This window comes from Chinchilla lanigera, unplaced genomic scaffold (assembly GCF_000276665.1).
Source record: "Chinchilla lanigera isolate Chin_1 unplaced genomic scaffold, ChiLan1.0 scaffold00065, whole genome shotgun sequence".
Taxonomy (NCBI): Eukaryota; Metazoa; Chordata; class Mammalia; order Rodentia; family Chinchillidae; genus Chinchilla; species Chinchilla lanigera.
This window is the reverse complement of record NW_004955466.1, coordinates 12,114,417-12,141,651: the sequence shown is the minus strand read 5'-3', so window position 1 is coordinate 12,141,651 and position 27,235 is coordinate 12,114,417. Positions and strand designations below refer to the sequence as shown.

General features: G+C 39.3%; 2 protein-coding genes and 1 pseudogene across 6 annotated transcripts in view; 2 read left to right on the top strand and 1 right to left on the bottom strand.

The window, feature by feature from the left end:
- Positions 1 to 16,093, bottom strand: part of Kiaa0586 (KIAA0586 ortholog) — a 115,433-nt gene extending 99,340 nt beyond the window's left edge. For 2 of the 3 annotated variants that reach the window (XM_005399217.2, XM_013521976.1), the window contains exons 1-7: positions 15,270 to 16,093; positions 14,148 to 14,218; positions 10,440 to 10,509; positions 9,235 to 9,304; positions 3,431 to 3,605; positions 2,441 to 2,662; positions 1,075 to 1,228 (exon numbers count right to left, since the gene is read on the bottom strand). In XM_005399217.2, the coding sequence (XP_005399274.1) occupies positions 1,075 to 1,228; positions 2,441 to 2,662; positions 3,431 to 3,605; positions 9,235 to 9,304; positions 10,440 to 10,509; positions 14,148 to 14,218; positions 15,270 to 15,468 (961 nt within the window). In that variant the 5' untranslated portion in view covers positions 15,469 to 16,093. The remainder of the gene's footprint in view (positions 1 to 1,074; positions 1,229 to 2,440; positions 2,663 to 3,430; positions 3,606 to 9,234; positions 9,305 to 10,439; positions 10,510 to 14,147; positions 14,219 to 15,269) is intronic. The other variant, XM_013521975.1, reaches the window with a different exon arrangement.
- On the top strand, positions 10,518 to 11,981 carry LOC102004795 (annotated as a pseudogene).
- A 534-nt stretch (positions 16,094 to 16,627) lies between the features above and the next one.
- Positions 16,628 to 26,649, top strand: Timm9 (translocase of inner mitochondrial membrane 9 homolog (yeast)). Of its 3 annotated transcripts, XM_013521977.1 has the most exons (6): positions 16,628 to 16,756; positions 19,402 to 19,487; positions 19,637 to 19,830; positions 23,687 to 23,751; positions 24,207 to 24,302; positions 25,390 to 26,649. In XM_013521977.1, exons 4-6 carry the CDS (start codon positions 23,713 to 23,715, stop codon positions 25,522 to 25,524), a joined length of 270 nt encoding a protein of 89 aa, XP_013377431.1. In that variant the 5' UTR covers positions 16,628 to 16,756; positions 19,402 to 19,487; positions 19,637 to 19,830; positions 23,687 to 23,712; the 3' UTR covers positions 25,525 to 26,649. The 3 variants fall into 3 exon arrangements, with proteins under 3 accessions (XP_013377431.1, XP_005399276.1, XP_005399275.1); XM_005399219.2 differs by lacking the exon at positions 19,637 to 19,830 and having other exon boundaries at positions 16,631 to 16,748; XM_005399218.2 differs by lacking the exon at positions 19,637 to 19,830 and having other exon boundaries at positions 16,631 to 16,756.
- The last annotated feature ends 586 nt before the right edge of the window (positions 26,650 to 27,235 follow it).

The following is a 27,235-nucleotide window of genomic DNA, read 5'->3' as shown; positions in this document are numbered from 1 at the left end:
TTCATATAGCAACAATTTAGATACATATTTATTAATTTATTTTGAATGCTAAAGGTTTAATGAATGAGCTATATATTCCTGTTTTAGTTTAAGTAATTTTGAAATTTCATTAAAATAAACAGATTTGCATTAGGAACTCCGAAATATTTAGAAATATGGTAGCCCTGACCCCTTCCTTATCGGTTGGAGACATGTTCCAAGACTCCGAGGGAATGGCTGCAGTTTCCAAAGGCACCAAGCCATACACACACTCAGTCTGTCCTGTCCAGGCACACAGGACAGCGCGGGTACCCAAACAAAGGGACGCTTCTCACCCTGGGCAGGGCTGAACCTAACAGCAGGAAATTTCATCGTGTTACTCAAAACCACATCCAACTTATGAACGGTTTGTTTCTGGACTTTCCATTTAACATTCTGAGACCAAGAAGACTAGATAACTGAAATGCTGGCGAGGAAAACTGCAGCTACAGGAGAGAACAGTAATTCATAATTGTACGTAGGTGGAGTTTTTACTGGCCAAATCAAGAAAAAAATAAATTGAACTTTATCAGAAAACTATAGAACTGTATTACAAGTATTTCTGATACTGTACAAGTAAATTTTTCTAAACGTGTTAATATTCTGACCATTTATGAAGGTTATTAATTAAAACCATAAATTAGGACATTATCCATAATTTGAACAAGTTGCAAAATAACCTAATATTTTCTTGACCTAAAAAAAGGACTAACTTTACAAAACAAAAACTTCTACAAATGAGGCACGATGGTGCATGCCTTGAGTCCCAGCAGGCTGTGAGGCTGAGGCAGTAAAATTACAAGTTTGAACCCTGCCTGGGCAACATAATGACTTAAGGAGTCCCTGTCTCAAAAGAATAAGGAGCTGGGGATGTGGCTCAGTGCAAAGGCCTTGGGTTCAAATTCCAGCACCACCAAAAAAAAAAAGAAAAAGGAGTTCTACAAAGAAATCTTATAAAGAACTCTTACCACTTAGGAAATACGTTCTTAGCTTGCTCGGGATGAAGAAAGCACATGGCTCACAATTTTTATTCGTAAAGGAACTAATTATGTTCACCTGGTTTGGAAGCAAATGGGATATGCGCAGACGGCGTGCTGCTGCTGAGATGAGGACGTCCTGATTCTCTGGAGTGCTTCTCCATGGCTCTGGAGGCAAGCGTGCCAGCAGGCGGAAAAGCATGGGTCTTGAGTGCAGCGCTAATAAAATGGGTCTATAGGAAATAAAATCATGTTGTTAATTTGAAATAGCATCTGAAAGGGCCAGATGGCAACTTATTAGAGAATTTGAAATCAATTTTTTTAAACAGAAAAAAAATTTCACAACAAGGTAACAGAAGGGTAACAATGGTTAATACATTGCATATTGCTATCTTTAAATTACTGAGACTGGGGGCTGGGAATTTAGCTCAGCGGCACAGCGCCTGCCTGGCAAGCGCAAGGTTGTGAGTTTGATTCCTGGTACTGGAAGAAAAACAAAAAAACAAAAAAACCAAACAAACAAATAAACTACTGAGACTTATTAGCAGACTTTAAACCAATTCTTGACATTTAATCAACAACGACAAGGCAGACCTTTCTGCAGTAACTCTGGAGTCACGCAGAGATGCCCCGGGGGATGAAGGGCACAACACAAGACAAGCCTGCTGCCCCATGACCCCAATCATGTTCTGCAACCATTCCCAACTCCAGCAACTCCCTGCCCACCTCACCAACAGCTTAGAGGCCACTGCAGCAGGCTAAGAGAAGGCCAAGAAGGAAAGGCCCAACCCTAGATCTTTACTTCAACCAAAATTCAGAAGAAAAACATCTCACCTTTTAAGTCCTGAATGGTAAATGTTATTTTATCCATTTTCATTGTATTTTATTTTATTTCATTTGTTTAGAGACATGGTCTCGCTAAGTAGTGCAGGCTGGCCTTCAACTTACTCTGTAACCCAGGCTGACCTCAAACTTGCAGTGACTCTCCTGACTCAGGCTTCTGAGTGCTGGAATTACAAGCATGCACCACCACTTCAAAATAAAATTTTTTACAAAGCCAAGATGTAGTTCAGTGCTACATCCCTGGCATAGTGTGAACAAGGCCATGGACTCAATTCCAAGCACAGTACAACAACAATTACAAAAGAGTCCCTGAACAACAACAAATTTTAGCTAAAGAAATCAAGCTCAGAGAAGTTATTTACAGACTGGCAAATGCCAATAGGACCAATCTATTTCCGGCCACCATGAGATAATACGCTGCATATTCAATTTTATTTTATCGTTCATTCATTCACTACAATATCAGATGATTGTAGAGATATAATAACTAAATCATGATTCAAGAAGTAAAGCTATTATAATCTAATGAGCTACTGCAATTATCCAACTTGAGATGCAATGAAAATAGATGACAGGATGCATACTGGTTTCGTCATGGATACCTGGATATCTATTTGCTGTTGCTGTAATTTTTCCAGGTGCCTAATGTGCTGCTCCATGAATACATTCATTTGCTTCTCATGGTCATGACAGTGCAGTTTCTCTTGTTTATTCTGAATGCTTGTCTGCTGCTCTGTAACACGTTTTAAGTGCTTGTCAGTCTCCTCTAACTTATTAAGTAATTCTGTAACAGAATTAACTTTTGCTTCCAAATCACTCTGCACCTAAAACAATAAAAATTTCAGAATAATATTTCATATTATAGAAAGACACCAAAACTATGTTCAATCACTAGGTTATTTATAGCAATTGATATTGAAAATTACAACATCAGAGCTTTTACCCACTACTTTTTGATAATCTGATGTCTTTATTTTTAGAGTCACAGAAGTAAAAGGCAGATGACAGCAATCCTTAGATACGTGTTTCCTCTCATTTAGAAAAACATACACACCAAGTTCTCTACACAGAAATTTACAATGCTGAAATAAGATACTTAGATGGAAATTAAAAGAGAAGAACTAGCAGAACAAGTAGCCTTTGTTATTTTACCCAAGTAAGACTGAGTCAGGGCAGCAGCCTTGAATTCTGGTCTTAGCCCTGCCCTCTACAGCCTTGTGCCTTCCCTGACCCGTGCTCTATTTCCTCACTACAAACTGCTGAAGTAGGTATATGTGATGAAAGGTTCCTTCCAGTTCTCCAATTAGGAGGGCCAATCATTCCGGTTGCAGGGACTGAGATGCTCGCCATGATGCGGACCCTCAGTACTACAGGAAGGAAAGCCTGAACTCATTAGCACCACTGCAGGGAGGAGGGGGTCACTTTCACAACCCCTGAAATAATACACAACCACAAAGCAAAAATTCTTTGAAACTGCAAGTGCAATGTTCCTAGTCTACAGCTGGACACAACTACTTACAGAATCAGTTCTTAACAGACGTTTTACATTTCACAACGTTTATGTAGCAAGCGTGTTTGGGGAGAACAAGCACCTTGATCAGCGGAGCTGCTGTGGCAATGGCGGCGGCAGTTGCTGCAGCCACGGTGGTAGCGGAATCAATGCCACTAGGGGAAACTCTGGCCTCCTGAGGCGCAGCACCCTTCTCTGTGCCTGTGTCTTCTAAAAGTTGGACCTTCACTTCCTTAAAAGCAGGCACGCTTTGCGCTCTAGAAATAAAGAATGGATAAAAATATATTCAGTAAGCTACATTGAACTATTTTTAAAAATAGTGGGAATCTGCTCACAGTGGTTTTCTTAATTTTTAAACATCAAATCATGTTTCAAACAAAGTAATTTTGTTCATGACACCTATTAAGGCTTAGTTCACTAAGAACTAAAACAATAAGATAATTCCCTGAAGGCAGTGACAGTTTCAGAAAAGATTTACAAATAAGAAAAACGGATGAGCCAGGCGTGGTGGCACATGCCTGTAATCCCTGCACTCGAGATGCTGAGGCAGTTCTGCAGGAAACCTGAGTCAACAGTAGCCAAGAGCTCAAGAGAAGGAAGGAAATTTTGTTGAACGCCGGTGGACCCCAGAGTAGCAGTCTTCAAAGTCTGAGGCACTGATTACGGAGAGTTTGTCTTTTTTATAGTGTGGCAAGCATAAGTTACAAAAAACTAGATAAGCTTAGCTGAAGGCCATGTACAATGGGTATCTTGTGGTGAGCACAGTTGATGTAGCACAGTTGTTTTTAGCACATTCACAGAAGTTTCTATTTGATGACAAATCATATGATTTAGCTGAGTCCAGTGGCAGAGAACAGAATGGCTGCAGCTTTACTGAACAAAATGGCTACAGTTAGGTCAGGATTTCTGCTTTAGCAGAACTGCCAAGAGCTCGAGGCCAGCCTGTGCTACACAGTGAGACCGAATCTCCAAAAAGAAAAAAGGATGGCCACAGTCATAAAGATATAGAATCAAAATGTACAAATCTAAAGCATGTAGAAAAAGCTCTAAAATGTAAATTCCACGTTTGACTTACTAAGAGGGATTCCTTTGTTCATAAAGCACTGATAATTTTATTCCCCAAATACTTTTAGAATTATCACATTACAAGTAGGGCCATAGCACAAGTAAAGTGTGTGCTCAGCATGCACAAAGCTCAGGTTTAACACCCAGCACCAAAAAGAGAAAAAAATTAACTGGGCGTGATGGTGCATACCTGATCCTAGCACCCTGGGAAACTGAGACAAGAAGATTGCTGAGAAAGAGAACCTATCTCAAAACAAAAAGAAAAAGGGGTGAGAGGTGTAGTTCAGTGTGAAAGCCCAGTACCAGCCACACAAAAAATTATAACATTGTTGATGAACACTTTGACTATAGTTTTTTCTATTGAGGTAATTAGAAAATTACAATATTGAATGTCTCTATTTGTTTTCCTGAGAAACCACTTTGAAGATATCAATATGTAATACAACAAGCATTGTTAATTTCCTACCACTTTCTTTGTAACTCTGTATTGTTTGTATTGTTCTTTTGCTATTTTGTAAATGGTTCTCTGTTCATTAATGTTTTCCTTCTTTTATTTTTAAAATGAAATTTAAAGAAAAGAAAATTAAAATAATATATATTTATAGTGTACAATGTAATGTTTTGGTATATTTCTATGTTGTGTAATGATAGCCAAAATCAGTATCATTGACATATCCACCACCTCGAATACTTACCTTTTTTGTGTATGTAGTAAGAACATTTAAGATCTACTCTCTTAGCAACTGATTTTTCCTTAGCCTTTTTGAGACAGGATTTCACTATGCAGTTCAGCCTGGCCTTCTTTGTAGCCCAGCTGGCCTCAAATTCAAGGCAGTCCTCCTGACTCAGCCTCTCAAGTGCTAGGATTGCAGGGGTGAGCCACCATACCCAGTCCTGAAACCATTATTAACTACAGTCACCACACTGTATAGCTGATCTCTAGAATTTATTCATCCAAACTGAAATTGTACCCTTTGCCCAACATCTCCTTCCTCTTTACTCCCAACCCTGCCAACCACCAAGCTACTCTGTCTCCAAGAATTTCACATTTTCATATTCCATATATAAGCAAATTAAGTAGTAATGATCTTTTAGTGTCTGGCTTATCTCACTGAGTGCAAAGTCCCCAAAAGGGAGTATAAAAAATTCTCACTTGGCCAGATGTGATGGCATACACCTGTAATCTCAGCACCCGGGAGGCTGAGGCAAAAGGATCATTTCAAGTTTGAGAATAGCCTGGGCTACAAAATAAGCTCAAGGCCAACCTGAACTGCACAGCGAGGCCCTGTCTCAAAAAAGGAAGAAAAAAAAAACAAACTTCTGACTTAATTCATAAATATCACCCAGAATTCTTTAAATGGCACCAAAGACACCATTAAGCAGCCTGGATCAAATATGAGTCTGGCAAATAGATACACAAACTTGCCATAAGGCATTTAACCTAATACTTAAAGCTGGTCACAGGCTCTGCATTTTGCCTCAAAGAAAACAACACAAGGAAAATGACGAACCCTCGGGCGAGGAAGTAACACCATCAGGAACATGGGCCCCCTCCAGCTGCTGGATCCGCTCACTAGATTTGTAAAGGCAGCACAGAACCCACACTTACCCCTCTTTGATGTTTCCCCATTTTACTAGGAGCCTGAGTTCTATCACCACCTTGACTTGTCTACTGCTTGCCTCCTGGTACCCAAGTGAGTCAGGTTTCCCCAATTATTTCATCACAATTGGGTGAAGTGTCGGAGTTGTACAGCTGGGGAACTACAGTCTGTGCTAATTCCCCAACTTCACAGGAAGACCTAGAGCTCACAGGGGCAACAGGGTTTCCTTGGTTAGAGTCCCGCAGGTGAGCCCAACCCCCACGTCCCCAGAGCTTCCTCTCCAGGTCAGCACTCCTCCTTCTGCACCTCTCCTCTCTACTCTAAAACCTCCTGAGGCCCACGTATTTCACCCCTCGGGTCTCGCTTGATTAAAAACAGCCCTCACAGCCTGGCACAGTGGCACATGCCTTCCAGCACCAAGGGAGGGCGAGGAAAGATCATGCAGAGTTCCATTTCCCCTGTAATTTAGCAAGATCCTATCTCAAAATAAAAGATTAAAAAAACGGCTGGAGATTGAAGCTCAGTAGTACACCACCCTGGGTTTAAACTTTAGTGCTGAAAATAAGAACTTAGGAGAAAACAACTTCCCTCACATTTGCTTCCACCATTCAAAACTCCCACGCATCACTAGACACACCCGCTCCAGGAGCTGCTACGCTTTCTGTGCACTCAGAACCCTGGCCCTGCTGTCCCCTCACAGGAACCTCCTAGGACTTGCCCAGGTCACCTCTCAGGCACAACGCGCCACTCACACTGCACAGAGGACACTGCACCACTGCTGTCTCCTAGCATCTCCGTTTCCTGACTTCCTTCCACCCAACTTAACACTACATCCTTCTCCCAAGCCAGGCCCAGTGGTGCACGCCTGTAAGCCCAGCATCGGGATGCTGAGGCAGGAGGAGCACAGAAAGTTCAAGGCCAGCCTGGGTTACCCAGTGAGTTCAAGGCTAGTCTGAACTGCACAGCGAGGCCCTGACTCAACAGCCCCCTCCCTATACTATTCCTAATATTAATAAGTCTATTTTTATAACACTAACTGTTGATCTTTCCCTCATTAAGTCCTGTTGCATTTACTATCTATCCCACACAATTGAGAACTGATAACTCGCCATCCATGGTTTAAATGTCTGTACAGGACAATTTAATACTATATCCAAAAGTATACCTTGATTTGGTATAACTGTCTTACGTGTTTTATGTGTTTGAGGCCTTTTAATCTGGTTGTTAATCTATATTATAATAAATAACTTTATAAGGATTTATAAAATAAATGAATCTGATGCAAAAAGGAGCGGTTAAGGGAAAAGGGATAAAAAGAATTGTGCCAAAATATGCAATAGATGATATGAAAGGGAAAGAAATTGCTCAAGGAAGGATCAACTGGGATGAGGGAAAGAAGAAAAAGAAAGGCAAAATGTGTGTGTGTGTGTGTGTGTGTGTGTGTGTGTGTGTGTGTGTGTAGAAGGACAGCGGGGATAACTGTACTGCTGATGCCTGATGGTTTATTGAAAGGAACAGTTACTGCTTAAAATTTTTTATATTTTGAACAATTTTGCGTGCTTATATCTGGTAATCTGAGCAACTGATTTGAAGACAACAATATGCAATAGAACAACCATTGGTGAATTCCTACCATCTTGTCTCGTGAAACTCTGTATTGTCTCTAAGTTTTATTTAATAATTTTTTTTATTCTCTTTAACGGTTTGAACAATCTTCCATTCTTATATCTGGCAATCTGAGTAACACAATTGAAGATAACAATACGTAATATAACAACCACTGTTAATTCCTATCATTTTGTTTTGAAACCCTGTATCATTTTTAATGTTCTTGCTTTGTTTTGTTTTTATCTGTGCTGTTGGTATGTTGCTGTTGTTCTTTTTATTTTTTAATACTCTCTTTAAAATAAAAAATAAATGAAAGAATTATGATGTGTCATGTTTCATCCCACAATGAAAACAAGCACTATGCACTGCAGACATGTACTAATAAAAATAAAAAATAGTATAGTGAATGCAATGCTCCTTGCTAGCATGACTGTAGTCACTCGCTCTTCCATACATGTACATATTCTCCCAGCTAAGCTGTACACAACCCAGGGAGGAGGGGACACTTCTTTTATACCAAACAGCAACTAATGAAGAACTAGGTACACAATATGTGCTCACTATGTACTAACCAACTGAAGGATATGCTAAGAAAATACAATTCAGCTATTCCTTCCCTTCCCTTACCTGGTCTGAAAGTGACTTACCCTTTACCAATAAAAAAAAAATAACATTATAAAGCTAGACAGCAACTTCTTTATAGGCTTTTCTCTCCTTTTTGAGTCTTGCTATATTGCCCAGGCTGGCCTCAACGTCACAATCCTCCTGCATCAGCTTCCTGTATAGCTGGGATTACAGAAGCACAACAGGCTGCCCAGTTTTATGTATGAACAAGGCTTTTAAATTTATTTCTTCTAATTATTAAGTTATTGAGTGCTCTATGTACCAGATTTAAAGAGCTCCTAAATATAAAAGAACTGGAAAAATATACACAACTCTCTCATTCAAAAGTAATTACTTCCTTGAAGTCCTTTTTCAGAACTTTTTTCTTTATTCCTAAATCCATTAAATAAACCAATACTAGGCTGCAACTGCTCTCACCAAGTTCACCACTGATCCTTCTTGCTAATTCAGTGAACATGTTCACCCCTATTTTTACCTCTGAGCAGTACAGCAAACTTGGAAACCAATTCTCTTTGGCTTTGTTAATACCACACAGCCTACACCTCTGGCCAAGCTTTCTGAGCAGCACTGGGAAGGCAGCTGGCTTTCTCCACATGCCTTACATCCAGCCTGCACTACATAGCAAGACCCTGTCTCAAAAAAATAAGCGTCTGTAAAATTAAGATGGTCCTGGAAGCACATAGGATTTTGTGAGTATTAAGTGAGAGGGAGTATTCTGTAAACTGGGTTAGTAATGGAGTCTATTTCATAGGGTTTAGGGTGTGTTAAATGAGCTGATGTAGTATAGTGCTTAGAACAGAGCCTTTTCTATACTAATAATAGCTAATAGCTACTGAGTACTTTATATGTGCTCAGTAACATGAGAAAGGCTTTCTATATATCATCACACACTACATCATGTAGAGTAAAAAGGTTTTTCCTATGTTCAAAGTGTAAATGAAGCTAACATTTAGACACAGTCCCAACAGTGACTATAAATAACACTTACTTTTGCTTTAAAATCGTCCTTAGAGCATCTTTCTGCCCCACAGAGTACTGAGAAATAAAGATGTCATCTGCTGCAAAATTAAGATACAAAAACACATTTCAGATTCCTGAAAATTTACTAAATTTTATTAAGTTATACAAAAAAAAATCCGACTTTTTTTTACTAAAAGAACATTCAGGGATTTACTAAAAGAACATTAATAGGTTTCCTCAATTTAAAAAGAGGAATGCTGGGCATGGTGGTGCACATCTATAATCCCCACATCCGGGAACCTAAGGCAGGAGGGTCCCTGTGCACTCAAGGCCAGTCTGAACTGCACAGCAAGACCTTGTCCTAAAACAACCAAAAGGAAAAGTAAATTTAAAATTTTTTTAAATAAAAGAAGAGAACAAATTAAATGACTGCGTAATACAGTCAGTAATAATCATAATCTGGAAACTAGAAAAAAATTGTATCCAAAAAAACCCAAGACCAAATTGGAGAATTTGTTCAAACCCCAAAGAAACCTAGAATACAAAAAAACAAACTACCTTAAAATTTGTCAATCAATAAAATTCTTCAAAGAACAATTTTAATCTATAAGCAAAAGTCATTAAAATTTGAAATCAGAATCTGTAAACAGACATGCAATACTAAAACTACGAAATAGGTTGGTAATAATAAAATAACCGTTCCCACTGCAAACTTCTTTTAGGACTTCAAGGAGTCTATTAGTAACTTAACTTGGGAATAAAGACTAATTAAAAATTAAAATAATAGGAGCTTAGGGTGTAGCTCAATGGTACAGGTCTTGCCTAGCATGCATGATGCTTTGGGACTGATCCCTAGCACTAGAAATAAAATAAAAATAATAAAACTATAGACTATTGAATAGATATCTAAAACTCAATTCTGCCCATACAAAGAAAATCCTGACACATGCTACAATATCAGTGAACCTTGAAGACACTGTAAGGGAATAAGCCAGACACAAAAGGTCCAATACTTATCCTGTGACTTCATTTACAGATAAACTCTCAGAGGGAAAATGAGGAGAAACGGGCACAGAGCTCAACTGCGGAAGATGACGTTTGGGAGACAGATAGTGATGATGGTGTAACATTGTGCATGTACTTAAAGAGTCACAGACCTGTATGTTTCAAAAGGAATAAAATGGAAAATGTTATGTACTGTAATTTCAAGAAATGTCAGTTCTACTCTTTTACCTTCTTTTCTGCTGCTATCTTCTGCTTTATCCAAATGTAACTCCTGTACTGCAACATCTTTAGAGAAATCCTTTGGGATGTGAAAAAGAAAATAGACTAAATAAGCTTTGAATTTATTACTTAACAAACACCATTTACTAGAAGCAAAATGCTGTGCAGTACGGAGCCCACGGCCCACCTCACAGCCACGGAGACAGGCACCAAGATCCAAGTTCCGGAGCACGGTTCAGGCGGAACTGCGATTAGCTGCTTATGCTGATGAAGAACCTCCTGAGTACACTATGGTGACAGTGGCCAACGAGAAAAGTCAGGACCAAATGACAAGAGGACATGTCCTTGTTTCTACAACAAAATTCAATTCACCATATAGCCTCATGATGTACTGGATAAACTTCACTCTGTTTCAACTGAACTCTCTAGTCTGATGTCTTGATACCACCATCCTTGACAATAATGTCCCTTTACAAAAGAGCAGTTTCAGCTGGGGAGATGACGGAAGGCACGAGGGGACAGTGTCTGTCCTTGTATTTCTACCACTAGACCTGAAAAGAGAGACTCCAGAGTTTCTACAGATTCACTGGAACAGAAAAGCAATAAGGTCAGTAGTCAGAATCAGGGCAATGGAGCTGCAACCCCAATAAGGGCATCAGTGAAACCTCTGAAGGAGCCAATGCCCTCTAAAGACTGACTGATAAAAAGCCAGAGCCATATGATCTCACTGAATTTTGTGCAACAGAATTAACTCAGGAAAAACCTACAGTGGCACATATAGTTCTTCACACCCTTCTACTGAAATTTATCTACCACCTGCAAGTCAAAACGCAGATAGCGGTGTTCATTCAAACAGGATGCAATTTTAGCAGCAGCAAAATAGTGTTCACGCTGCCAAGCAACTGGATATACAGAACAGTTGGGTTCTGAAGCAGGAAAGAGAATCCAGGTGTGAACCAGAAGTGCTTAACATTAAGCTCAGAAGAGACTTATAGTGCCCTCTTCAGAAACAACTCAGAAAACAAGAGTATTGCACAAAAAGAAAGTTGCCTTGGTAAGTTCAGTTGTTAAAGTAGAAAAATTCAATCATGATGGGGAAGAGGAGGAAGATGATGATGATTTTGGCTCCCAGACAGGAAGCATGTCCAGCAGTGCACTGGCGCCAGCAAAGCCTGAAAGGAGACCTCTTCCACCTTCCCAGCAAGCTAACAGGAATCTGGTTTTCAAGGCCACCTCTAAAGCCATGAATCTGTAATAAAAACAACCAATTGTTTTTCAGTCCCACAGAAATAGGCACTTCCAGTTGCTCCCAGAATACAAACATTTCCACAAACATTGGAGCACACAAGTACTGGCCTGCTTGTGAAAATGGAGATGAGCACGCATCTAAAGTGTGTGATGCTGGGATTAACTGGGTACGTGATTACTAAATTAGTACATTGATTTGGGTGTGGATATATAGGAAGGCCCACCCTGAGTATGAGTAGGCCTCCTCCCCCAAAAGGGATGGAGCCTGGATAGAATAGAAGAAAGAAGACTGGATAGACTATAATAAAAGGGCACGTAGCCTACATAGAATATAAGAAAGAGGGCTACGGTCACTCTTGCTACTACTGCTTTGGCTTTGCTGCCTTCTGCCTGCCGTGAACTGTTTCTCCTCTGTGATGCGTGTTTGCCATGCCACCTTGCTTTGGAGCCAGCCAGTGAAGGACTGAAACCTCCATAAACTGTGAGCCAAATAAACCTTCCCTCCCTGAACTTTGGGTGTTGGGTATTGTGTCTCAGCAACAAGAAAAGTAACTAAGATAGAATGAAAGGACAGTTAAAGGAATAATTAAATTGTATTAAGGCCTCTGCTGTGTGTCTGTACCTCGTTCTGTGAGTATCAGCGTGATGATACTGTGCATGATGGCACTGCAGCTCAAGGCCGCACTACTATAGTGAGGCAGAATCATTCTCAGAGTTGGTGCTGCTTTCCCTTTTCCCAAAGATGGAATCGTTTTTAATCTACCATGAAAACAGGAGTGGCCAAAAGTGTTGAGGCAGCTTAAAACAGTCATTCAAATTCTGCATTTTTTTAGAGGAATTTACTTTGGAAAGACTGACGATGTAGGCATCCTGGTTTGGGTGCCTCTTTGGTAAAACTGACCCTCTGCCTTCTGTGAGAGGAGTACAGCAGACGGGCGGGTGCCAGGTGAAGACAGTTGGAATGACACAACGAAAGAATAGGAACAATTGCTTAAAATGGTGTCCTTTATATTATCACATACTTTTTAAATTTGGGAGAGAACTATATTATCATAAGATTATACAAAAATTTTGCTGGACATTGTGACACATAACTGTAATCCCAGCACTCGGTGGGCTGAGGCAGGAGGGTCGTTGTGAGTTCAAGGCCAACCTAAACTACATAGTGAGACCCTGTCTCAAAACACCAAAAGGAAAAAAATTTTAAATTTTTTAAAATTATATATATGATACCAAAAAAACACTTTACACTCACAAGACTATAAGAATACATATATATTCTCACATTCTGAAAAATAACTTTCTCAGAAATAACTCCACAGAAAATACACTTGGTTACTACTGAAGATAATTTTTGGAATATAAAAGCTAGATGTCAATAGTATATTTTAAATGACAGAACTATATAATTACAGATCAGATGAGCAAACTTCAAAATAGGATGGAACTTTTGGTCTACTATATTAATTATGGAGTTTCCTGTGTGGTTTTTAAAACTATTAAGGCAAGACCTGCCAAATCCCCTAGAATTAAATAATAGCTGATTTTTTTAAAAACACCGATTTCCAGCCATGTGATGACCATTCTCTGGGAGGGCAGGACTATATATTTATCTACTTCGTCCTCAGCACTACAGTACATGCAGGTACCTTGAAACTACTTGAGGGCGTGTTCAGTGAGGCATGCACTGCTGGACAAGTAAATAAATGAATAAATGAACAAGCAAGCCAATGTGGCACTGTGGTTCAAACTCAAATCCTGATTTGCCACTTGCAGCAAATCACTTAACACGTCAGTTGCTCCAGTCACACGTGAAAATCCAACTCTTGGTGCATCAAATGGAATGAATAAGGATGGTACAATGTCAAAAACGAATCACAGCACTCTCAATCACTAAGCACACACGTCTACGGAGAAAGCTCCCTATAGAAAGGACACTGACCAGTAAATAATTTTCTGCTAAAGTGTGCAATCTTAGACTTCATCTCTGAGACATTACTTGGCGCTAAGACACTGTGACCTATAAAGTACTAGATACATTCAGTGGTGGTGTCTTTTTTTCTGCTGAATTAGAAAAGGAAAAAATTCTAAAAGAAAATTGTTCAAGGTTATCTGCTGCTGATGCTGTTAACTTTCTAAAAAACAATCAATGGGACTAATAGTACAGTAGCTATGTTTAATGTCTCAAACACTATTCAAGTCACAGTCACAGCATATAAAACATTTTGGGGCCGGGGATGTAGCTCAGCAGCACAAGTGCCTGCCTGGCAAGTGCAAGGTCCTGAGTTTGGTTCCCCATACCAAAAAATAAAAATAAAATAAAAAACATTTTGTATTTGATATCTAAATAAAAACAAGACAAATTAATAAAAACAAGACAAAAAACAAAACAAATTAATCAAATATAATTTAAGAATACACTCAATACTGACAGTTTTAACATAACACATTAAGAACTCTTTTGCTTACACTTTCGGATGCAGTGGGATTTTCTAACAGAGGCTGGTGATTATTTCTAGCAGAAGGTAAGTCTGATGAACCTAGCAAAGGAAAGAAATTAATATGAGTGTTTTTTAAATCAGAACCTTACCTGTAGAAACTGTATGAACATGATTCAAGAACTACACATCTGCATTAATTTGAAACCCAATAGAAGATACTTTAGATGTAAATAAATTAAGAAAATGTATTTAAATATATCCCAATGAAGTTTTGGCAGTTGATATTTTGAAAAAATAAGGGTCAGTATGGGCAATCAAGGAAGAGAAGTACAAAATGTTTTAAAATATACCAGTTCACAACCCATAGGAGGATCATTGAGAGTTCCAGGCCAGCCTGTGCTACATAGTGTGTTCAAGGCCAGCCTGAACTACAGAGGGAGATCCCACCTCAAAAATAAAAACAAAAACAAAATACATATATAGAGTCAGCTCACTATTGGATATGGACAAACTACAAAGTTTATATGGAAAAATATGTACATAATATAAACACCTAATTTAACAGCAGGCATATTATAGTGTCACGCTGTACCTCCAAAGAAACAAATAACAGCATTTTGCTGTTTTTGCACATATATTCAATAATTTGATCCTTAAAATAATCAGTACAACTTACAGTAAAGTGGGTAATAGGTATGTTAGCTTCATTTTCATTGAGTGCCAGCGGGGATAAGTGAACTAGAATATAAAAACCACCAAATGATTTAAATTGCGCTTTTCTGCTACCCAAAATGGACAGCCCTATCCAACAATGCAGAGCACTTGTAAAAAGCACGAAAATTAACCATATTACACAAGTGTGCCATTACAGGTGTGAACAAGCACAATGTGAAAAAACATGAAGAAAACACAAAAGAAAAGTCAAAGTTTCATTCACTCAGTGCATTCAAACATTCTGTAGCCTGTGCAGGGCCATTTCCCCAGGGAACTGGACTCTGGGAACTGTTTCAAACATCTGTGTAAACCGGCTTATATCTTACATTTGGGAATTTAAACATTAAGAATCCTCTAATTTGAAATGAAAATAAGCACCAAAGATTTACAAAAATAAAAACTGGCTGGAAAGCTGCCAGTGTACGCAGTCACATACCAGGTAAAGTTCTGCTCCTGCTCGTCCCCACTCCAACGGGAAGACGTTTATTTGCAGGCAGCGCTGGAGGAAGACAGGGCAACTCATCTTTCAGCAAAGCCAAATTACTTCCCTGATTTGGAGAAACGACCTCACGAAGTCTCCTCGGTGGCATTTTAAGCCTTTTTCTCTCTTCCGGGCTAACTTCAGAGCCTTTCATACTGTAACAAACAGCCCCACAGTTCTGAATGGAAGAACTTTCTTCTGGTTCCCAAAACTTCAGAACAAAATGTTTATCGCTTCGAGGGCCAAGGGAGCAGAAGGAGCAGGAAGAGGGAGGAACACGATAACAATAAGGGAATTCCAAAAATAATAATGAACGATGCAGTCATTCACATAAAGAAAATCCACAGAATATCCACAAAGCTGAAAACTTAAATTGTGGTATTTAACCCAGGACTAAAGACGCCCAAGTCATATTTCGTCATTAATCCTAATGACCCTATTCATGCACCTAAATCTGCAAGTAAGGATGGCAAGAAAACGGCCGCTGGAGCAACAATAACAACGCGCGCCTGCACCGGAGCGCTGGCAGCGCGGAACCTCGGACGTGGAGGCGGGGTTCAATTCTGCTGAAAAGACGTAGTCAAGCAGGTAAAATCGAAATGCTCTTTTTAAACCACTGAAATCAAAATAGTTTTCTTCATCCACAGAGTCTTAGACGTGGCTTCAATCAACCGTTGGACACCCGCAATCACTTCGGCCTCTGCAGAGAGCCCGGCAACCACGCCGCTACCAGTCTTGTCTGACAACAGCTTGGGCAGCCTGCGGCGAACACCCACTTTCCTTAAGCCCGCCCCCCTGAGGCACAACACGCATGCGTGCCGAGAAAGGCACCCGAAATATCCAACCACAAAGCAAGTACTGTGTGGCGCGCTTCCATCCCTCTCCGGGCGGAAACAAACGCCCGAAATAAAGGGTTTAAAACAGATGTGAATTTTTTTACTTTAAAGGCAGCACAGCTCCCGACAAGGCTGTAACATTGGAAATAATTCAAGGGGGCCATCGAGAACTGCAGAGCTCCCAACTTGACTGGCAATATTACTTGTGTATATTAGGGACTGAATAAACTGTAACTCTCAAAGACCGTTAGGGACGCGGGATTAAGTAAACTAGGCTTCCAAACAATTTGGACAGATTCGCCTCTTATTTGGAGAGGCAATCAGGAATTGAGAGCGTTGTCTAAGTAGACAATGACTGAAGTTAATTCTTAGGAAATTTTAGAATTCACTGATGGTACACCACTGGCCTTTCCTCCTAGATCTGTATGCATTATAGCGAATCTGCGTCACGGGTTTTAAGTACTACTTCATATCGCCGCTCCCACGTGTTCTCAGCAGTCCTCCGGGCAAGGCGCCCTCCGTAACCCCGACCGTCCGCCCGCCCTCCGGCGTTCCCGAAGGTGGTCGCAGCCCCAGCCGCGTGCGGACGCGAAAGCCGGTGATTGAGTATGGTCTCCCTTCTCTGCCCTCGCATCGCGGTGCCCGGGCGGGGGTCGGCGGGGCCCTGAGCCTCGCGTCCCGGGTGTGGGGGCCGCGGACCCCGAGCCGGGACCCGGCGCGAGGCTGGGGATCGGGCCGGGGAGCGGGAGTCGCGTTGGGGCCGGGGAGAGACGTGACGGTGAGGGCTCCGCGCGGGACTTGGGCCGTAACGGAAAAAAGCCTTTCTCGACTCGGAGGCTCCCTGGGTCCCAGAGCAGACGCCCGTCCCCGATCGGCTCGTTTTCCAAGACCGCCTTCCCTTTTCGCCTGTAGCGGCTGGAAAGAGATTAATCAGAGCTAAAATGTTTTCTTTTGCATCTCAGTGTCTACTTTCATAGACGTCTAAAGTTAAAAAGAGGCCTTGAGGCCCCAGCTTTGGAGAACCTTGTAATTATTTGTGTGGGGGTGGATGGGTCTTAATGAATTTCTGTACTTAATGATCATTACTTTTCGTGTCACTTATATTTTCACCTTTGTTATTGTTGTGTTCGGTTGTAATATCCTTATATAATTTCTGTAAGTGTTAACAGAGAGTAACAATGTCAGAGCTGCAAGAGATCTTAGAGGTGACTTCCATAATTTCTAGATGAAAGAAAAGAAAGGAAGAAAAATGACCTTTCCCCTTTAATCTCTAAGCTCTGAGAATAAGCACTCTGAAAAGACCTGAGTACAGACCTAGTTTTAGCCTCACAGTCCCTTTAAGCCAGAGTCCTTTACTGTTACATTAATCAAGCAAGTTAGTAAAGATGGATTTAGACATTTACCTCTAAAATAAAAGACAGTAGTTGTGAAACAAAAAACACGACTCAGGGTTTTTTTTATTTCATTTGTGTTTGCTTTCTTCTCCCTTTGTCCCACTCTCTACATATTCATATATAGATAACACTTCTTTTTGCTGAACTGTTTTCAAGTTGCAGATATAATAAACTTTAACCGTAGTTTTTTTGGCACGTGTTTCCTTAAGGACATTCTGCTAACACAATCTCAGTAAGAACATCGTACTGAAGATAACATACTCAAATTTACCCTCTTCCCCAGTGGTCTTTTTTTTTTTTTTAAATTTCAGGTCTTTCTATTTTGATTTCAGGATCCAGTCAGGTTTACAATGTGTTTTCTTGTCATTACTCTTTAGTCTCTTGATCTAGCTCAACCCCCTTTCTTTATGAGATTCTTAAAAAGACCAGCAAGAGGCTAGGGATGTAGCTCATGGTAGAGTGCTTGCCTTGCATGCACAAGGCCTTGGGTTCCATCCCCAGCACCACCCAAAATACCAGTCAAGTTGTCTTTAAAGTATCCAATACTGGAGTTTTCCTAGTTATTTCATCTTGAGACCGTGAAATATCTAATAGTGGGACCTGTTGTTGATGCTTAGTTAAGGTAGTGACTGTCCCATTTCCCAGTGTAAAGGAATAGTTTTCTTTCTGTGATAAGTAACCTGTTAAAATGATACTTAAGGTCATGAACATATACTGTCCCCTAACAACGCATAACTGTTTTTATCATTGATTCCTGTGTGATCTTTGCCTAAATCACAGGATTGCCAGTTATCAGTACCAATCTTACAAGAACATCAGAAGAATCATTTACTGTAAACTAAATTTGAGCTGAATTATGATTTGACTTCGCAGTTGGTACACATGTGCATGTAACGTTTCAAAAGTGAGGGGCATGTCCCCATCACACTATTTTTTTCAACATTCAGAAATTTCCAGAAATTGTCTATGAATGATAATATTCACCTAAATATTTTTCAGACCTTGCTGGCTCTTTTGTTCTTCCTCAGTAAATGGATTTTCTTCCTGAGAAGGAAATTAAAATTTAGGGAAGGAACTAGAAGCCTTCCAGAAGACATAGTTAATAAATGTGAAAACAAAAAAAGGAGCAAAAAAATTCAGTTTTTTGAGAGTGCTGGAAAAAAAGATCAAAAGAGCTTCTAACTGTTTGGCTAGATGGAGAATTTTTTTTACATAGATGATATTCAAAATAATACTTTCACCTGTAAAGTATTACCTATAACGTATGTCCAGTAAGCTACACGTATGATGGGGAAAATACTGGATATTAAGTCTGACACCTTCACCCCAGCTGTTCTGTTACTGTGTGTGTAAAGTATCTTAATACTTCTGAACTGTCCTTTCCAGAATTATTTGAATCATAAGTGGAATGTAGCATTATGTAAGTATTTTTTCAAAAATAATGCATATAGTAAAGAACTGTAACCTTAGAATAAAGTAATGTTGACAAGGATGATGGGGGCTGGAGATAGAGCTGAGGATAGAGATCTTGCCTGGCATACACAATGCACTGGGCTCCATCCCCAGCACCTCAGGAGAAAAAAAAACCTGACTGATCATCAATTGGATGATAAAAAGGAAGATGTTTTTTAAAAACTAATTTAGCCAGGTCGGGCATGGTGGTGCACACCTGTAATCCCAGCACCCGGGAGGCTGAGGCAGGAGGATTGCTGTGAGTTTGAGGACTGCCTGGGCTACATAGCAAGACCCTGTCTACAAAACAAAACAAAATATATATATATAGCCAACAGAAGTTTAGATTTCATCAAAAAGAGCTTGAAGGCATAAAGTCATACTCTTAACACTCTCCTTTTTCAGGTGAGAAATCAGGCCTCACTGGAAGCACTGAGCAGAAGTTAGAGAGCTACTTCTCAAGAACTCGGGAAACTCATGCGTCAGAAAAGGTTTGTGCTTCACAGCCAATACAGTCCCCCTTTACTCTTCAGTTCTGTCACATACTGTGTATTGTTTGGCACAAAAATAACTTAGCTCTGCTGTCATTTTTCCGAAAACCTAAGCCAGGAGTTCTAGAATTCTCTTATCTCTTCTCTAGATTTCAAGGATTTAACCAGAAGTAACCCCTGATTGGACATTTGCTTCCACAATAACACATTTGCTGTAATGTCTACAAACTAGGATCAAATGAAAGGACTACTGCATTGCTGCTGTCTGTTGTCACCATCAGGTGTTTTGTGCGGCTGCTGGACTTTGCCTAACTTTTGATTAAATAACTGCAAAATGCTGGGTGTGAGTATACACACTTGTAGTCCCAGCACTTGGAAGGCTGAGGCAGGAGAAAGTTTGAGGCCAGCCTGGGTTATCTAGGAAGATCCTATCTCAAAAATAAATAACTGCAAAATGAATGGTGAAAGATTTAGAAGACTGAAAACTGTCCTATCTGAAAATTGCTCAATCATCTCCAGTATTTTCCTGTCTATAATTATGTATACCATAATCTTAATGGTGGTGACTATAGTGAATAACTGGAGATTTAGGCAGATTAAAGAAAAGTGCTAGAGTCAGGCATGATGGTTCATCCCTGTGTCTCAGCACTTAGGCTGAGACAGAAGGATTGCCGCAAGTTCCAGGCCAGCATGGGTGGGCTACATAGTAAGTTCAAGACCAGACTGAACTACACAGCAAGACCCTGTCTCAAAAACAAATTTTAAAAAAGTGCTATTAACTATTGAGTTCAAGTATAGGTCTAGGAAATATCTGAATAAATATTCAAATGATTCCAGAGAAAAAAATAAACCAAGGTTAACAGTGGCCTTTAACTAGTAGAACTATTTTATCTTTTATTTTCCAAGTTCTCAGTAGATGGGATTTTTGAAGGAGGACACTGTTTAAGGAATGTAATACCAAGAAAATAATTGAAATAAGGAAATTCATACCAGCACCACTGGGGCAGTCCTCATGTCTTCTGTGTTTTCCCAGTAACTACATGCATTTCTCACCACAGTTTGTATAGTAAGGGGAAGGAGAAGACTGAAACAGTGCAGTGCCCCTGTCGAAAATTTACAGAACATCCAATGATTTCATAGTTTCTGCCTCTTTACCCTCTGACTGAAAAGGTCATACGATGAATTTTTACCTGAAGAGAAACAAGGATAAGAAGAGGAAAAAGGGAACTAGATCTGGGCATTACAATTAGTCATTGTCTAAATTCCTAAGGTTTTAAGCAAAGAAATCAGGTATGTTTTCTTTCTGGATATGAATTGTAGAAAGTCCAGTTTGTTGATATCCCCGAGGTTACAGGGACTAAACTGCATTAGTTCACCAATTCAGAAGGCTCAGGTATAGTGAATGACCTTTTACACTTTCGGGTAGACTTCCTGTAGGCAAACCAAGTCCCTTAGTACATGTTTTACTGCTTGCTTTGCTTTTGTGTTTTGTTTTGTTTTGTTTTGTTTTGTTTTGTTTTGTTTTGTTTTGTTAGGGCCTTGGTATGTAGCTCTGTTTGCCCTCAATTTGAGATCTTCCTGCTTTCACCTACAGAGTACTAGGATTATAGGCTATGCCCAGCTTACCCTTGTATTTCTGAAGTTCCATAAAACGATGTTTTGTTTCATTCAATACTTAATTCCGTATACAGTATCTTACCAGTTACTAGATATTTTCAGAATGCTGAGTGAGAATCCAAAATAACTATAGTGTGGAACTCTTGCTAATAGCATTTACCATGCTGTGCCTTCTTTTGGGGAGGATTAGAATGTTGAATGACCTCATTTTTCTCTTTCATTAGACATTTTATTTTGGAATTATTGTAGATTCGTATGCAGGTGTAAAATAATAGAGATCTTATGCCCTTTACCTAGTTTTCCACAGTGGTAACTTCTTAACAAAACTACAGTACAGTATCACATCCAGGGTACCGATATTGATGCAGTCACCACAGGACATTTCCATTACAAAAGGCTCTCATGTTGCTTTTTTGTAGCAACATGCGCTTCCCTCCTACTCTACCCCTCCTTAACCACTGGCAGCTACTAATATGTCGTCCATCTCTGTAAGTCTGTGGGTATTTCAAGAATGTCATGTAAATGGAATCATACAGTTTGCAGCCTTTTAACATACATACCAAGCATAATTCTCCAGGCTGTTTCTGTACTGGTATTTGGGGGTGGGGGGAAGGGGGTATTAGTAGTTTATCCTTTTTATTACTGAGTAATATTCCATGGAATAGATATAGCAGCTGGTTTAGCCATATCTTCATAAAGAACATCAGAGTTGTTTCCAGTTTTGTATCATTATGAATGAAGTTCCTGTAACCACAGATTTTTGTGAACATAAGTTTTCATTTTTCTAGGAAATATGCCTAGGAATGGAATTGATGAGTTATATGGTAGTTGTATATTTACATTCTTAAGAAACTAAGAATAACTTTAGCTGTTTGACAGAGTAGCTGTACTATATTACATTACCTTCAGAAATACGAGTTTTTCCTCCTTGAAAATCTGCAATTCTATTTCTATTTTCTGTTAAAAAACCCTAACCATTGCCGGGCACAGTGGCGCACCCCTGTAATCCCAGCACTCAAAAGGCTGAGGCAGGAGGATTGTTGTGAGTTTGAGATCAGCCTGGGCTACAAAGTAAGTCCAAGGCCTGCCTCAACTGCATAGTGAAACCCTGTCTCGAAAAGAGAAAGGAGGAGCTGGGGATATAGCTCAGTGGCACAAGCGCCTGCCTGGCAAGCGCAAGGTCCTGAGTTCAGTTCCCGGCACCAAAAAAAAAGAGGAAGGAAAAAAAAAAATTAAAAATTATTTTAGGTAGATCTCTGGGCACCAGTTCTCTTTAGTTTTCTTTCATTTGAGAATGTCTCAATTTCCCCATCACTCCTGAAGAGTATTTCTTGCTAATAAAAAATTTCTATATTGACCATTCCTAGCATTTAAAACATTTTAGGCCACTTCCTTCTGGCCTCCTCAATTTCTCATGAGAAATCTGCTGTCACCCTAATTATTTTTCCCCCCATACTATGATCTTTTCATTCACTACCTCCAAAGTTTTTCTTTGGAAAAACTTTAGTGTGTCCTGATTTGGATTTCATTAGATTTATGCTATTTTATGTTCACTCAGCTTCTTGAATTTGTAGGTTTATGTCTTTTGCCAAATTTGAGGAGCTTTCAACCATTATTTCATCCTTGGGAGGCATAAAAATGCCTGGTTACTGCTCCCCATGTGGCCCCCACTGCACTACTACCCTCATCATCACTGGCCAAGAATGCAAGTCCTGAATCTCAATGAGGCCTCCTTTCACAACTTAAGAGAAGAAACTCAAAACTAAATATAATGCATAGCATTTATGTTAACCTGTAGTATATGTGACTAGTGTTTGCATATCCTTTTACATGCTGTTCCATTTCTATTTTAATCAGCTTTATTTTACATAAACCTTTTGTATGTGATGTCCAACCTTTTTGGAACTAGTCAAGATAGAGTAAATAAGAAATGTGATACTCACTCTTACATCTGCATTGACTCTATTCCTACATTTAAAATATGTGTAAATCTGAGTAATTTAGAAACTTTTTTTCACTACCTTATCTTCCTTCTCTGTTCCCCCCAAGTTAGATCACTAGTCTCATGTGTTCAGAAATTTCTGGTAAGTCTCTTTGATTGCCCTTTTGAACTGTAGAATGTGTAACTCATAGAAGTCCTGTAACTTTCTTCTAGAATTCTGAATATGTTTCATAAATACTATTGACTTAAAGTGAATAGTGTTTTGTTAACAGTAGAAATGTCACCTTTATATAGATAGTAAAAGGATCATTAGTAGCACAGGTCAGCAACAACAACAAGTAGCACAAATCCGCAACCAGTGAGTTTTCTTTAACAAGTGATATTTTTAACAAACATCAAGGTGACCTGTCTTTTTAAAACACACTGGTATTTCATATAGGACAAAGCCTCTCAGGCCCATAGCTAACATTAGAATTACTCTAAATCATAAGGTTCTGTTGCCACTGATGATCTTTGAGATTGGTAATGTTATATACATATGTACAGGTAGAAATTTATAAAATATGAACAATGATTAATTGTTCAGCTAGCCTAAAAAATTTGTTTATATATTGACAATTTTTTTTAACTTTTTAATCAGGTGATTCCTAAATACACCAAAAGAATATGGCTGCACAGATATCAGAATCTGATCAGATAAAACAGGTAAGGTATTACAATTAAGGGAGAAGGATCTTAGCAAAAAAGCTGGATGCGTCCTTGTCAGTCAGTGATCTCACAAAATAAATGTTTACATTTTACTTCTAAAACTGGATATTAAGAGATATGAAGCATATTTTTTGTTTTCGTTTTTGAGATGGAGTCTTGTTGTGATGCCCAGGCTCCTGGGCTCAAATGATTTCCTGCCTCGGCTTCTCAGGTAGCTGAGAGATGACAGGCACATTCCATTACACCTGGCCTTGAAGCATTTTTTTTTTTTTTTACTAATAATGGGGGAATAAACAGAAAGTAAGACTATTTTGTAGATCATATTATTTTACTTAACGAAAGAATCAAGTTTCAAGACAACATGGTAAATACAAAGGATTGCTAAAGTTTCAAAGTATCCCTAATTGTCAAAACTGAATATTAAATGAACTTTGGTTTATTTGTTTATTTAGTTTAGGGAATTCCTGGGAACTTACAATAAGCTTACAGAAACCTGCTTTTTGGACTGTGTGAAAGACTTCACAACAAGAGAAGTAAAACCTGAAGAGGTATGAAAAGTTTGCCCACAAAAAATTCTCCAAGCCTTTCCTAAACCATAGGCTCCCCTGAGCACTTCACTTATTCCTACTTACTGCAGAAATTTGAGCTGCCTCATATGTGTCATTGCTTGGGGGAACCAAGTCAGCCAAGGACTCATGGCACTGGATTTAATGATACCAAATTTAATGCGATAGTCACATTCTCCCAAGCCATACTTTTCTACAAAAGATACCTGGGACTGCTGAGTTACTGTTTCACAGCAAAAATTCTTAATAGTTATCATTAAGTCAAGATGGCCTAGGTAGAAAAACTTGACACAGCCTTCTTAGGGCCCTAAGAATTGAGGTTGACTCTGAAAAAAGGAAAGCTTGAGTGTGGAGGCTTACATTGCATAAGTGGGCTATTAGAAGTCTTAACTTTTGAGCCGGGTGTGGTGGCACACGCCTGTAATCCCAGCACTTGGGAGGCTGAGGCAGGAGGATAGTTGCGAGTTCCAGACCTCCCTGGGCTACAAAGTGAGCTCAAGGCCAGCCTGAACTGCATAGCGAGACCCTGTCTCAAAAAGACAGACCAAAAAAAAAGGCTTTAACTTTCAACATCCTCATCAGAACATTCATGTATCTTCCCAAAATGATATAAACATCCTCCAGTAGAGGAAGCTGGTAAACATTCGTGCTGAGCACTTGGTATATAACTAGTAGTCAGTAAGTACCTGTTGCACACATCATACAGTACTCTTGTTAAAAAGTAAAAGAAGTTTCTTTTTAAAAAGGAATCCACCTCCTACTAGGTTTATGTTTTAACAGTTTAGTAGGGGATAAGATTGTGGGCTTTCAGTTCATGTTAAAACACACCTGCAGAAACTCCAGTTCACAAGCTTTGTGAAGTCAGGCTACCATTGTTGCTAGTGCCGGCAGATAGTAGGCATTTGGTATATATTCATTCTTGTGGTCACCTGCTACCCATTAATGCTGCGTAGCTTGTAGAGATAGTCAAAGAATAGCAAAGTTCTACTATTTGTTCTTTGAGAATACACTTATTTTTAAAAGGTGGTATTTCTGTGTTGCTTCTTGGGTCTTCCCTTTCTATTTCTAGATCACCTGTTCAGAACATTGCTTACAGAAGTATTTAAAAATGACTCAAAGGATATCCATGAGATTTCAAGAATACCATATTCAGCAGAACGAAGCCCTGGCAGCTAAAGCAGGACTTCTTGGCCAGCCTCGATAGAGAAGTCCCGATGGATGAACTTTTGAGTGGAGGCTGCCGTAGCTGTTGCACTGGTAAAGAATATCCATCTAGTGGAATCTCTGGAACCGGTGGGCACCATGTCAGAACATCTGTCATGACTGTTTGGCAAATGGAAACCACTGGGAAGACACAATTGCTGCTCACCAGGAATAGTCAAAAGGTCTTATTCAGTGAAAATAATAAGGTGCAACATTTGTTGAGGCCTTAAGATTCAGTGTCTTGGTCACTTCATTAGAAAGATAAGCCACTGTTTTTTCAATTTTGACTTAATTTTAAAGAAAAATACGTGTTCAATCATGTAAGAGAAAAAAATTTATTACTGAAAGTGAAATAAATGGAAATATCGCTGAGCAGTTGTTTGTAATATATAGAACTGTCTTCTGACCGCACTGTGGACACTTTGAAATGTTTCTCAATTAGCATCATTCTCCAAGTTTTCTTTTTCACGTCTGCCTCATATTGCTGGTACATAAAAGAGTTGCTTACTAGTCATTGAAATGTACCCCTTTTCTCGCCTCCCTTGTGAGGATGGGCATCACATATTCTTCTTCTGTCTGCATTTTCGTATATGTTCAGGAAATATCCCTTCTGAGGCTGTCTTGGGCTTGCTTCATTAAGCGTCAATTTTTATGCTCTAGTGGAGTCTGTATTTTGCATTTTGTTCAAAAGCTGAGAGTCCAGCGTGAATGGTTATGAGTCTGACATCTTTCAGTTTATTGTCAGTTGTGACAATCAGAAAAAAACAAGAAATTCTGGTTTATCGCTAAGTACACTGAGCAGTTTAGTAAATGTGAGAACTAATACAGATTAATCACCTGCCTTGTGAGTGGATTTTGTTACCAGTCTATGCTTGTGTTTAAGGGAACATTAGTGAGCTACTGTGTTTAAACTTACCAGTGTGATTTCTGTTTTATGTTTTTGGGAAATGGAAGTTTTGTTTTGCTTTTAAAAAGTTAAAATGTTGAAACGTACAGTAGTAAAATATATAATTTGTTATACTGGATATATGAAAAATAGGCTGGGTTCATACTAAAGTAAGAAAAGAACAAAAAATTTACTAAATGTGGAAAACAAAAACTCAGACATTATATTCATTTAAAACAAGGCAATGAATGAACATACTTTGCTGTTCTTATGTAATCAAGCCCAACATTATATACTATATATATTTCACAAAAATAATTAAACATGCAAGTGAGAATTTTGCACAATAGCATCTCAAATACATTGGGAATGTATGTCTGAAAGCCTTCAGGACTTTGCAGTTGCCTATTACTAAAAAGTAAAAGCGTATTGCTGAGATGTTCAGCCTCCATTCTGTCCTGAAATAGATTGGTAAGTTTCAAGCATACCTTTAATGTTCTTCTGGTTTTTGGTTTTTGTGAGACACGATCTTGCCATGTAATTTAGGCTGGCCTTGAAATCATTATGTAGCCCAAGCTGGCCTAGAACTTGCAACTATCTTCCTGCCTCAGCCTCAAAAGTGCTGGGATTACAGGTATGTGCCACCACACCCAGCTAGCCTAATTTTAATGTTCTTCAAAGTATGGGTTGTACAAATTACCAAGAAAGTAACAAGGATTAAAAAAGCAAAATGCATTTTAAAAAGAAAACTACAGGGGCTGGGGATTTAGCTCAGCGGCAAAGCACCTGCCTGGCAAGCGCAAGGTCGTGAGTTCGGTTCCCGGTT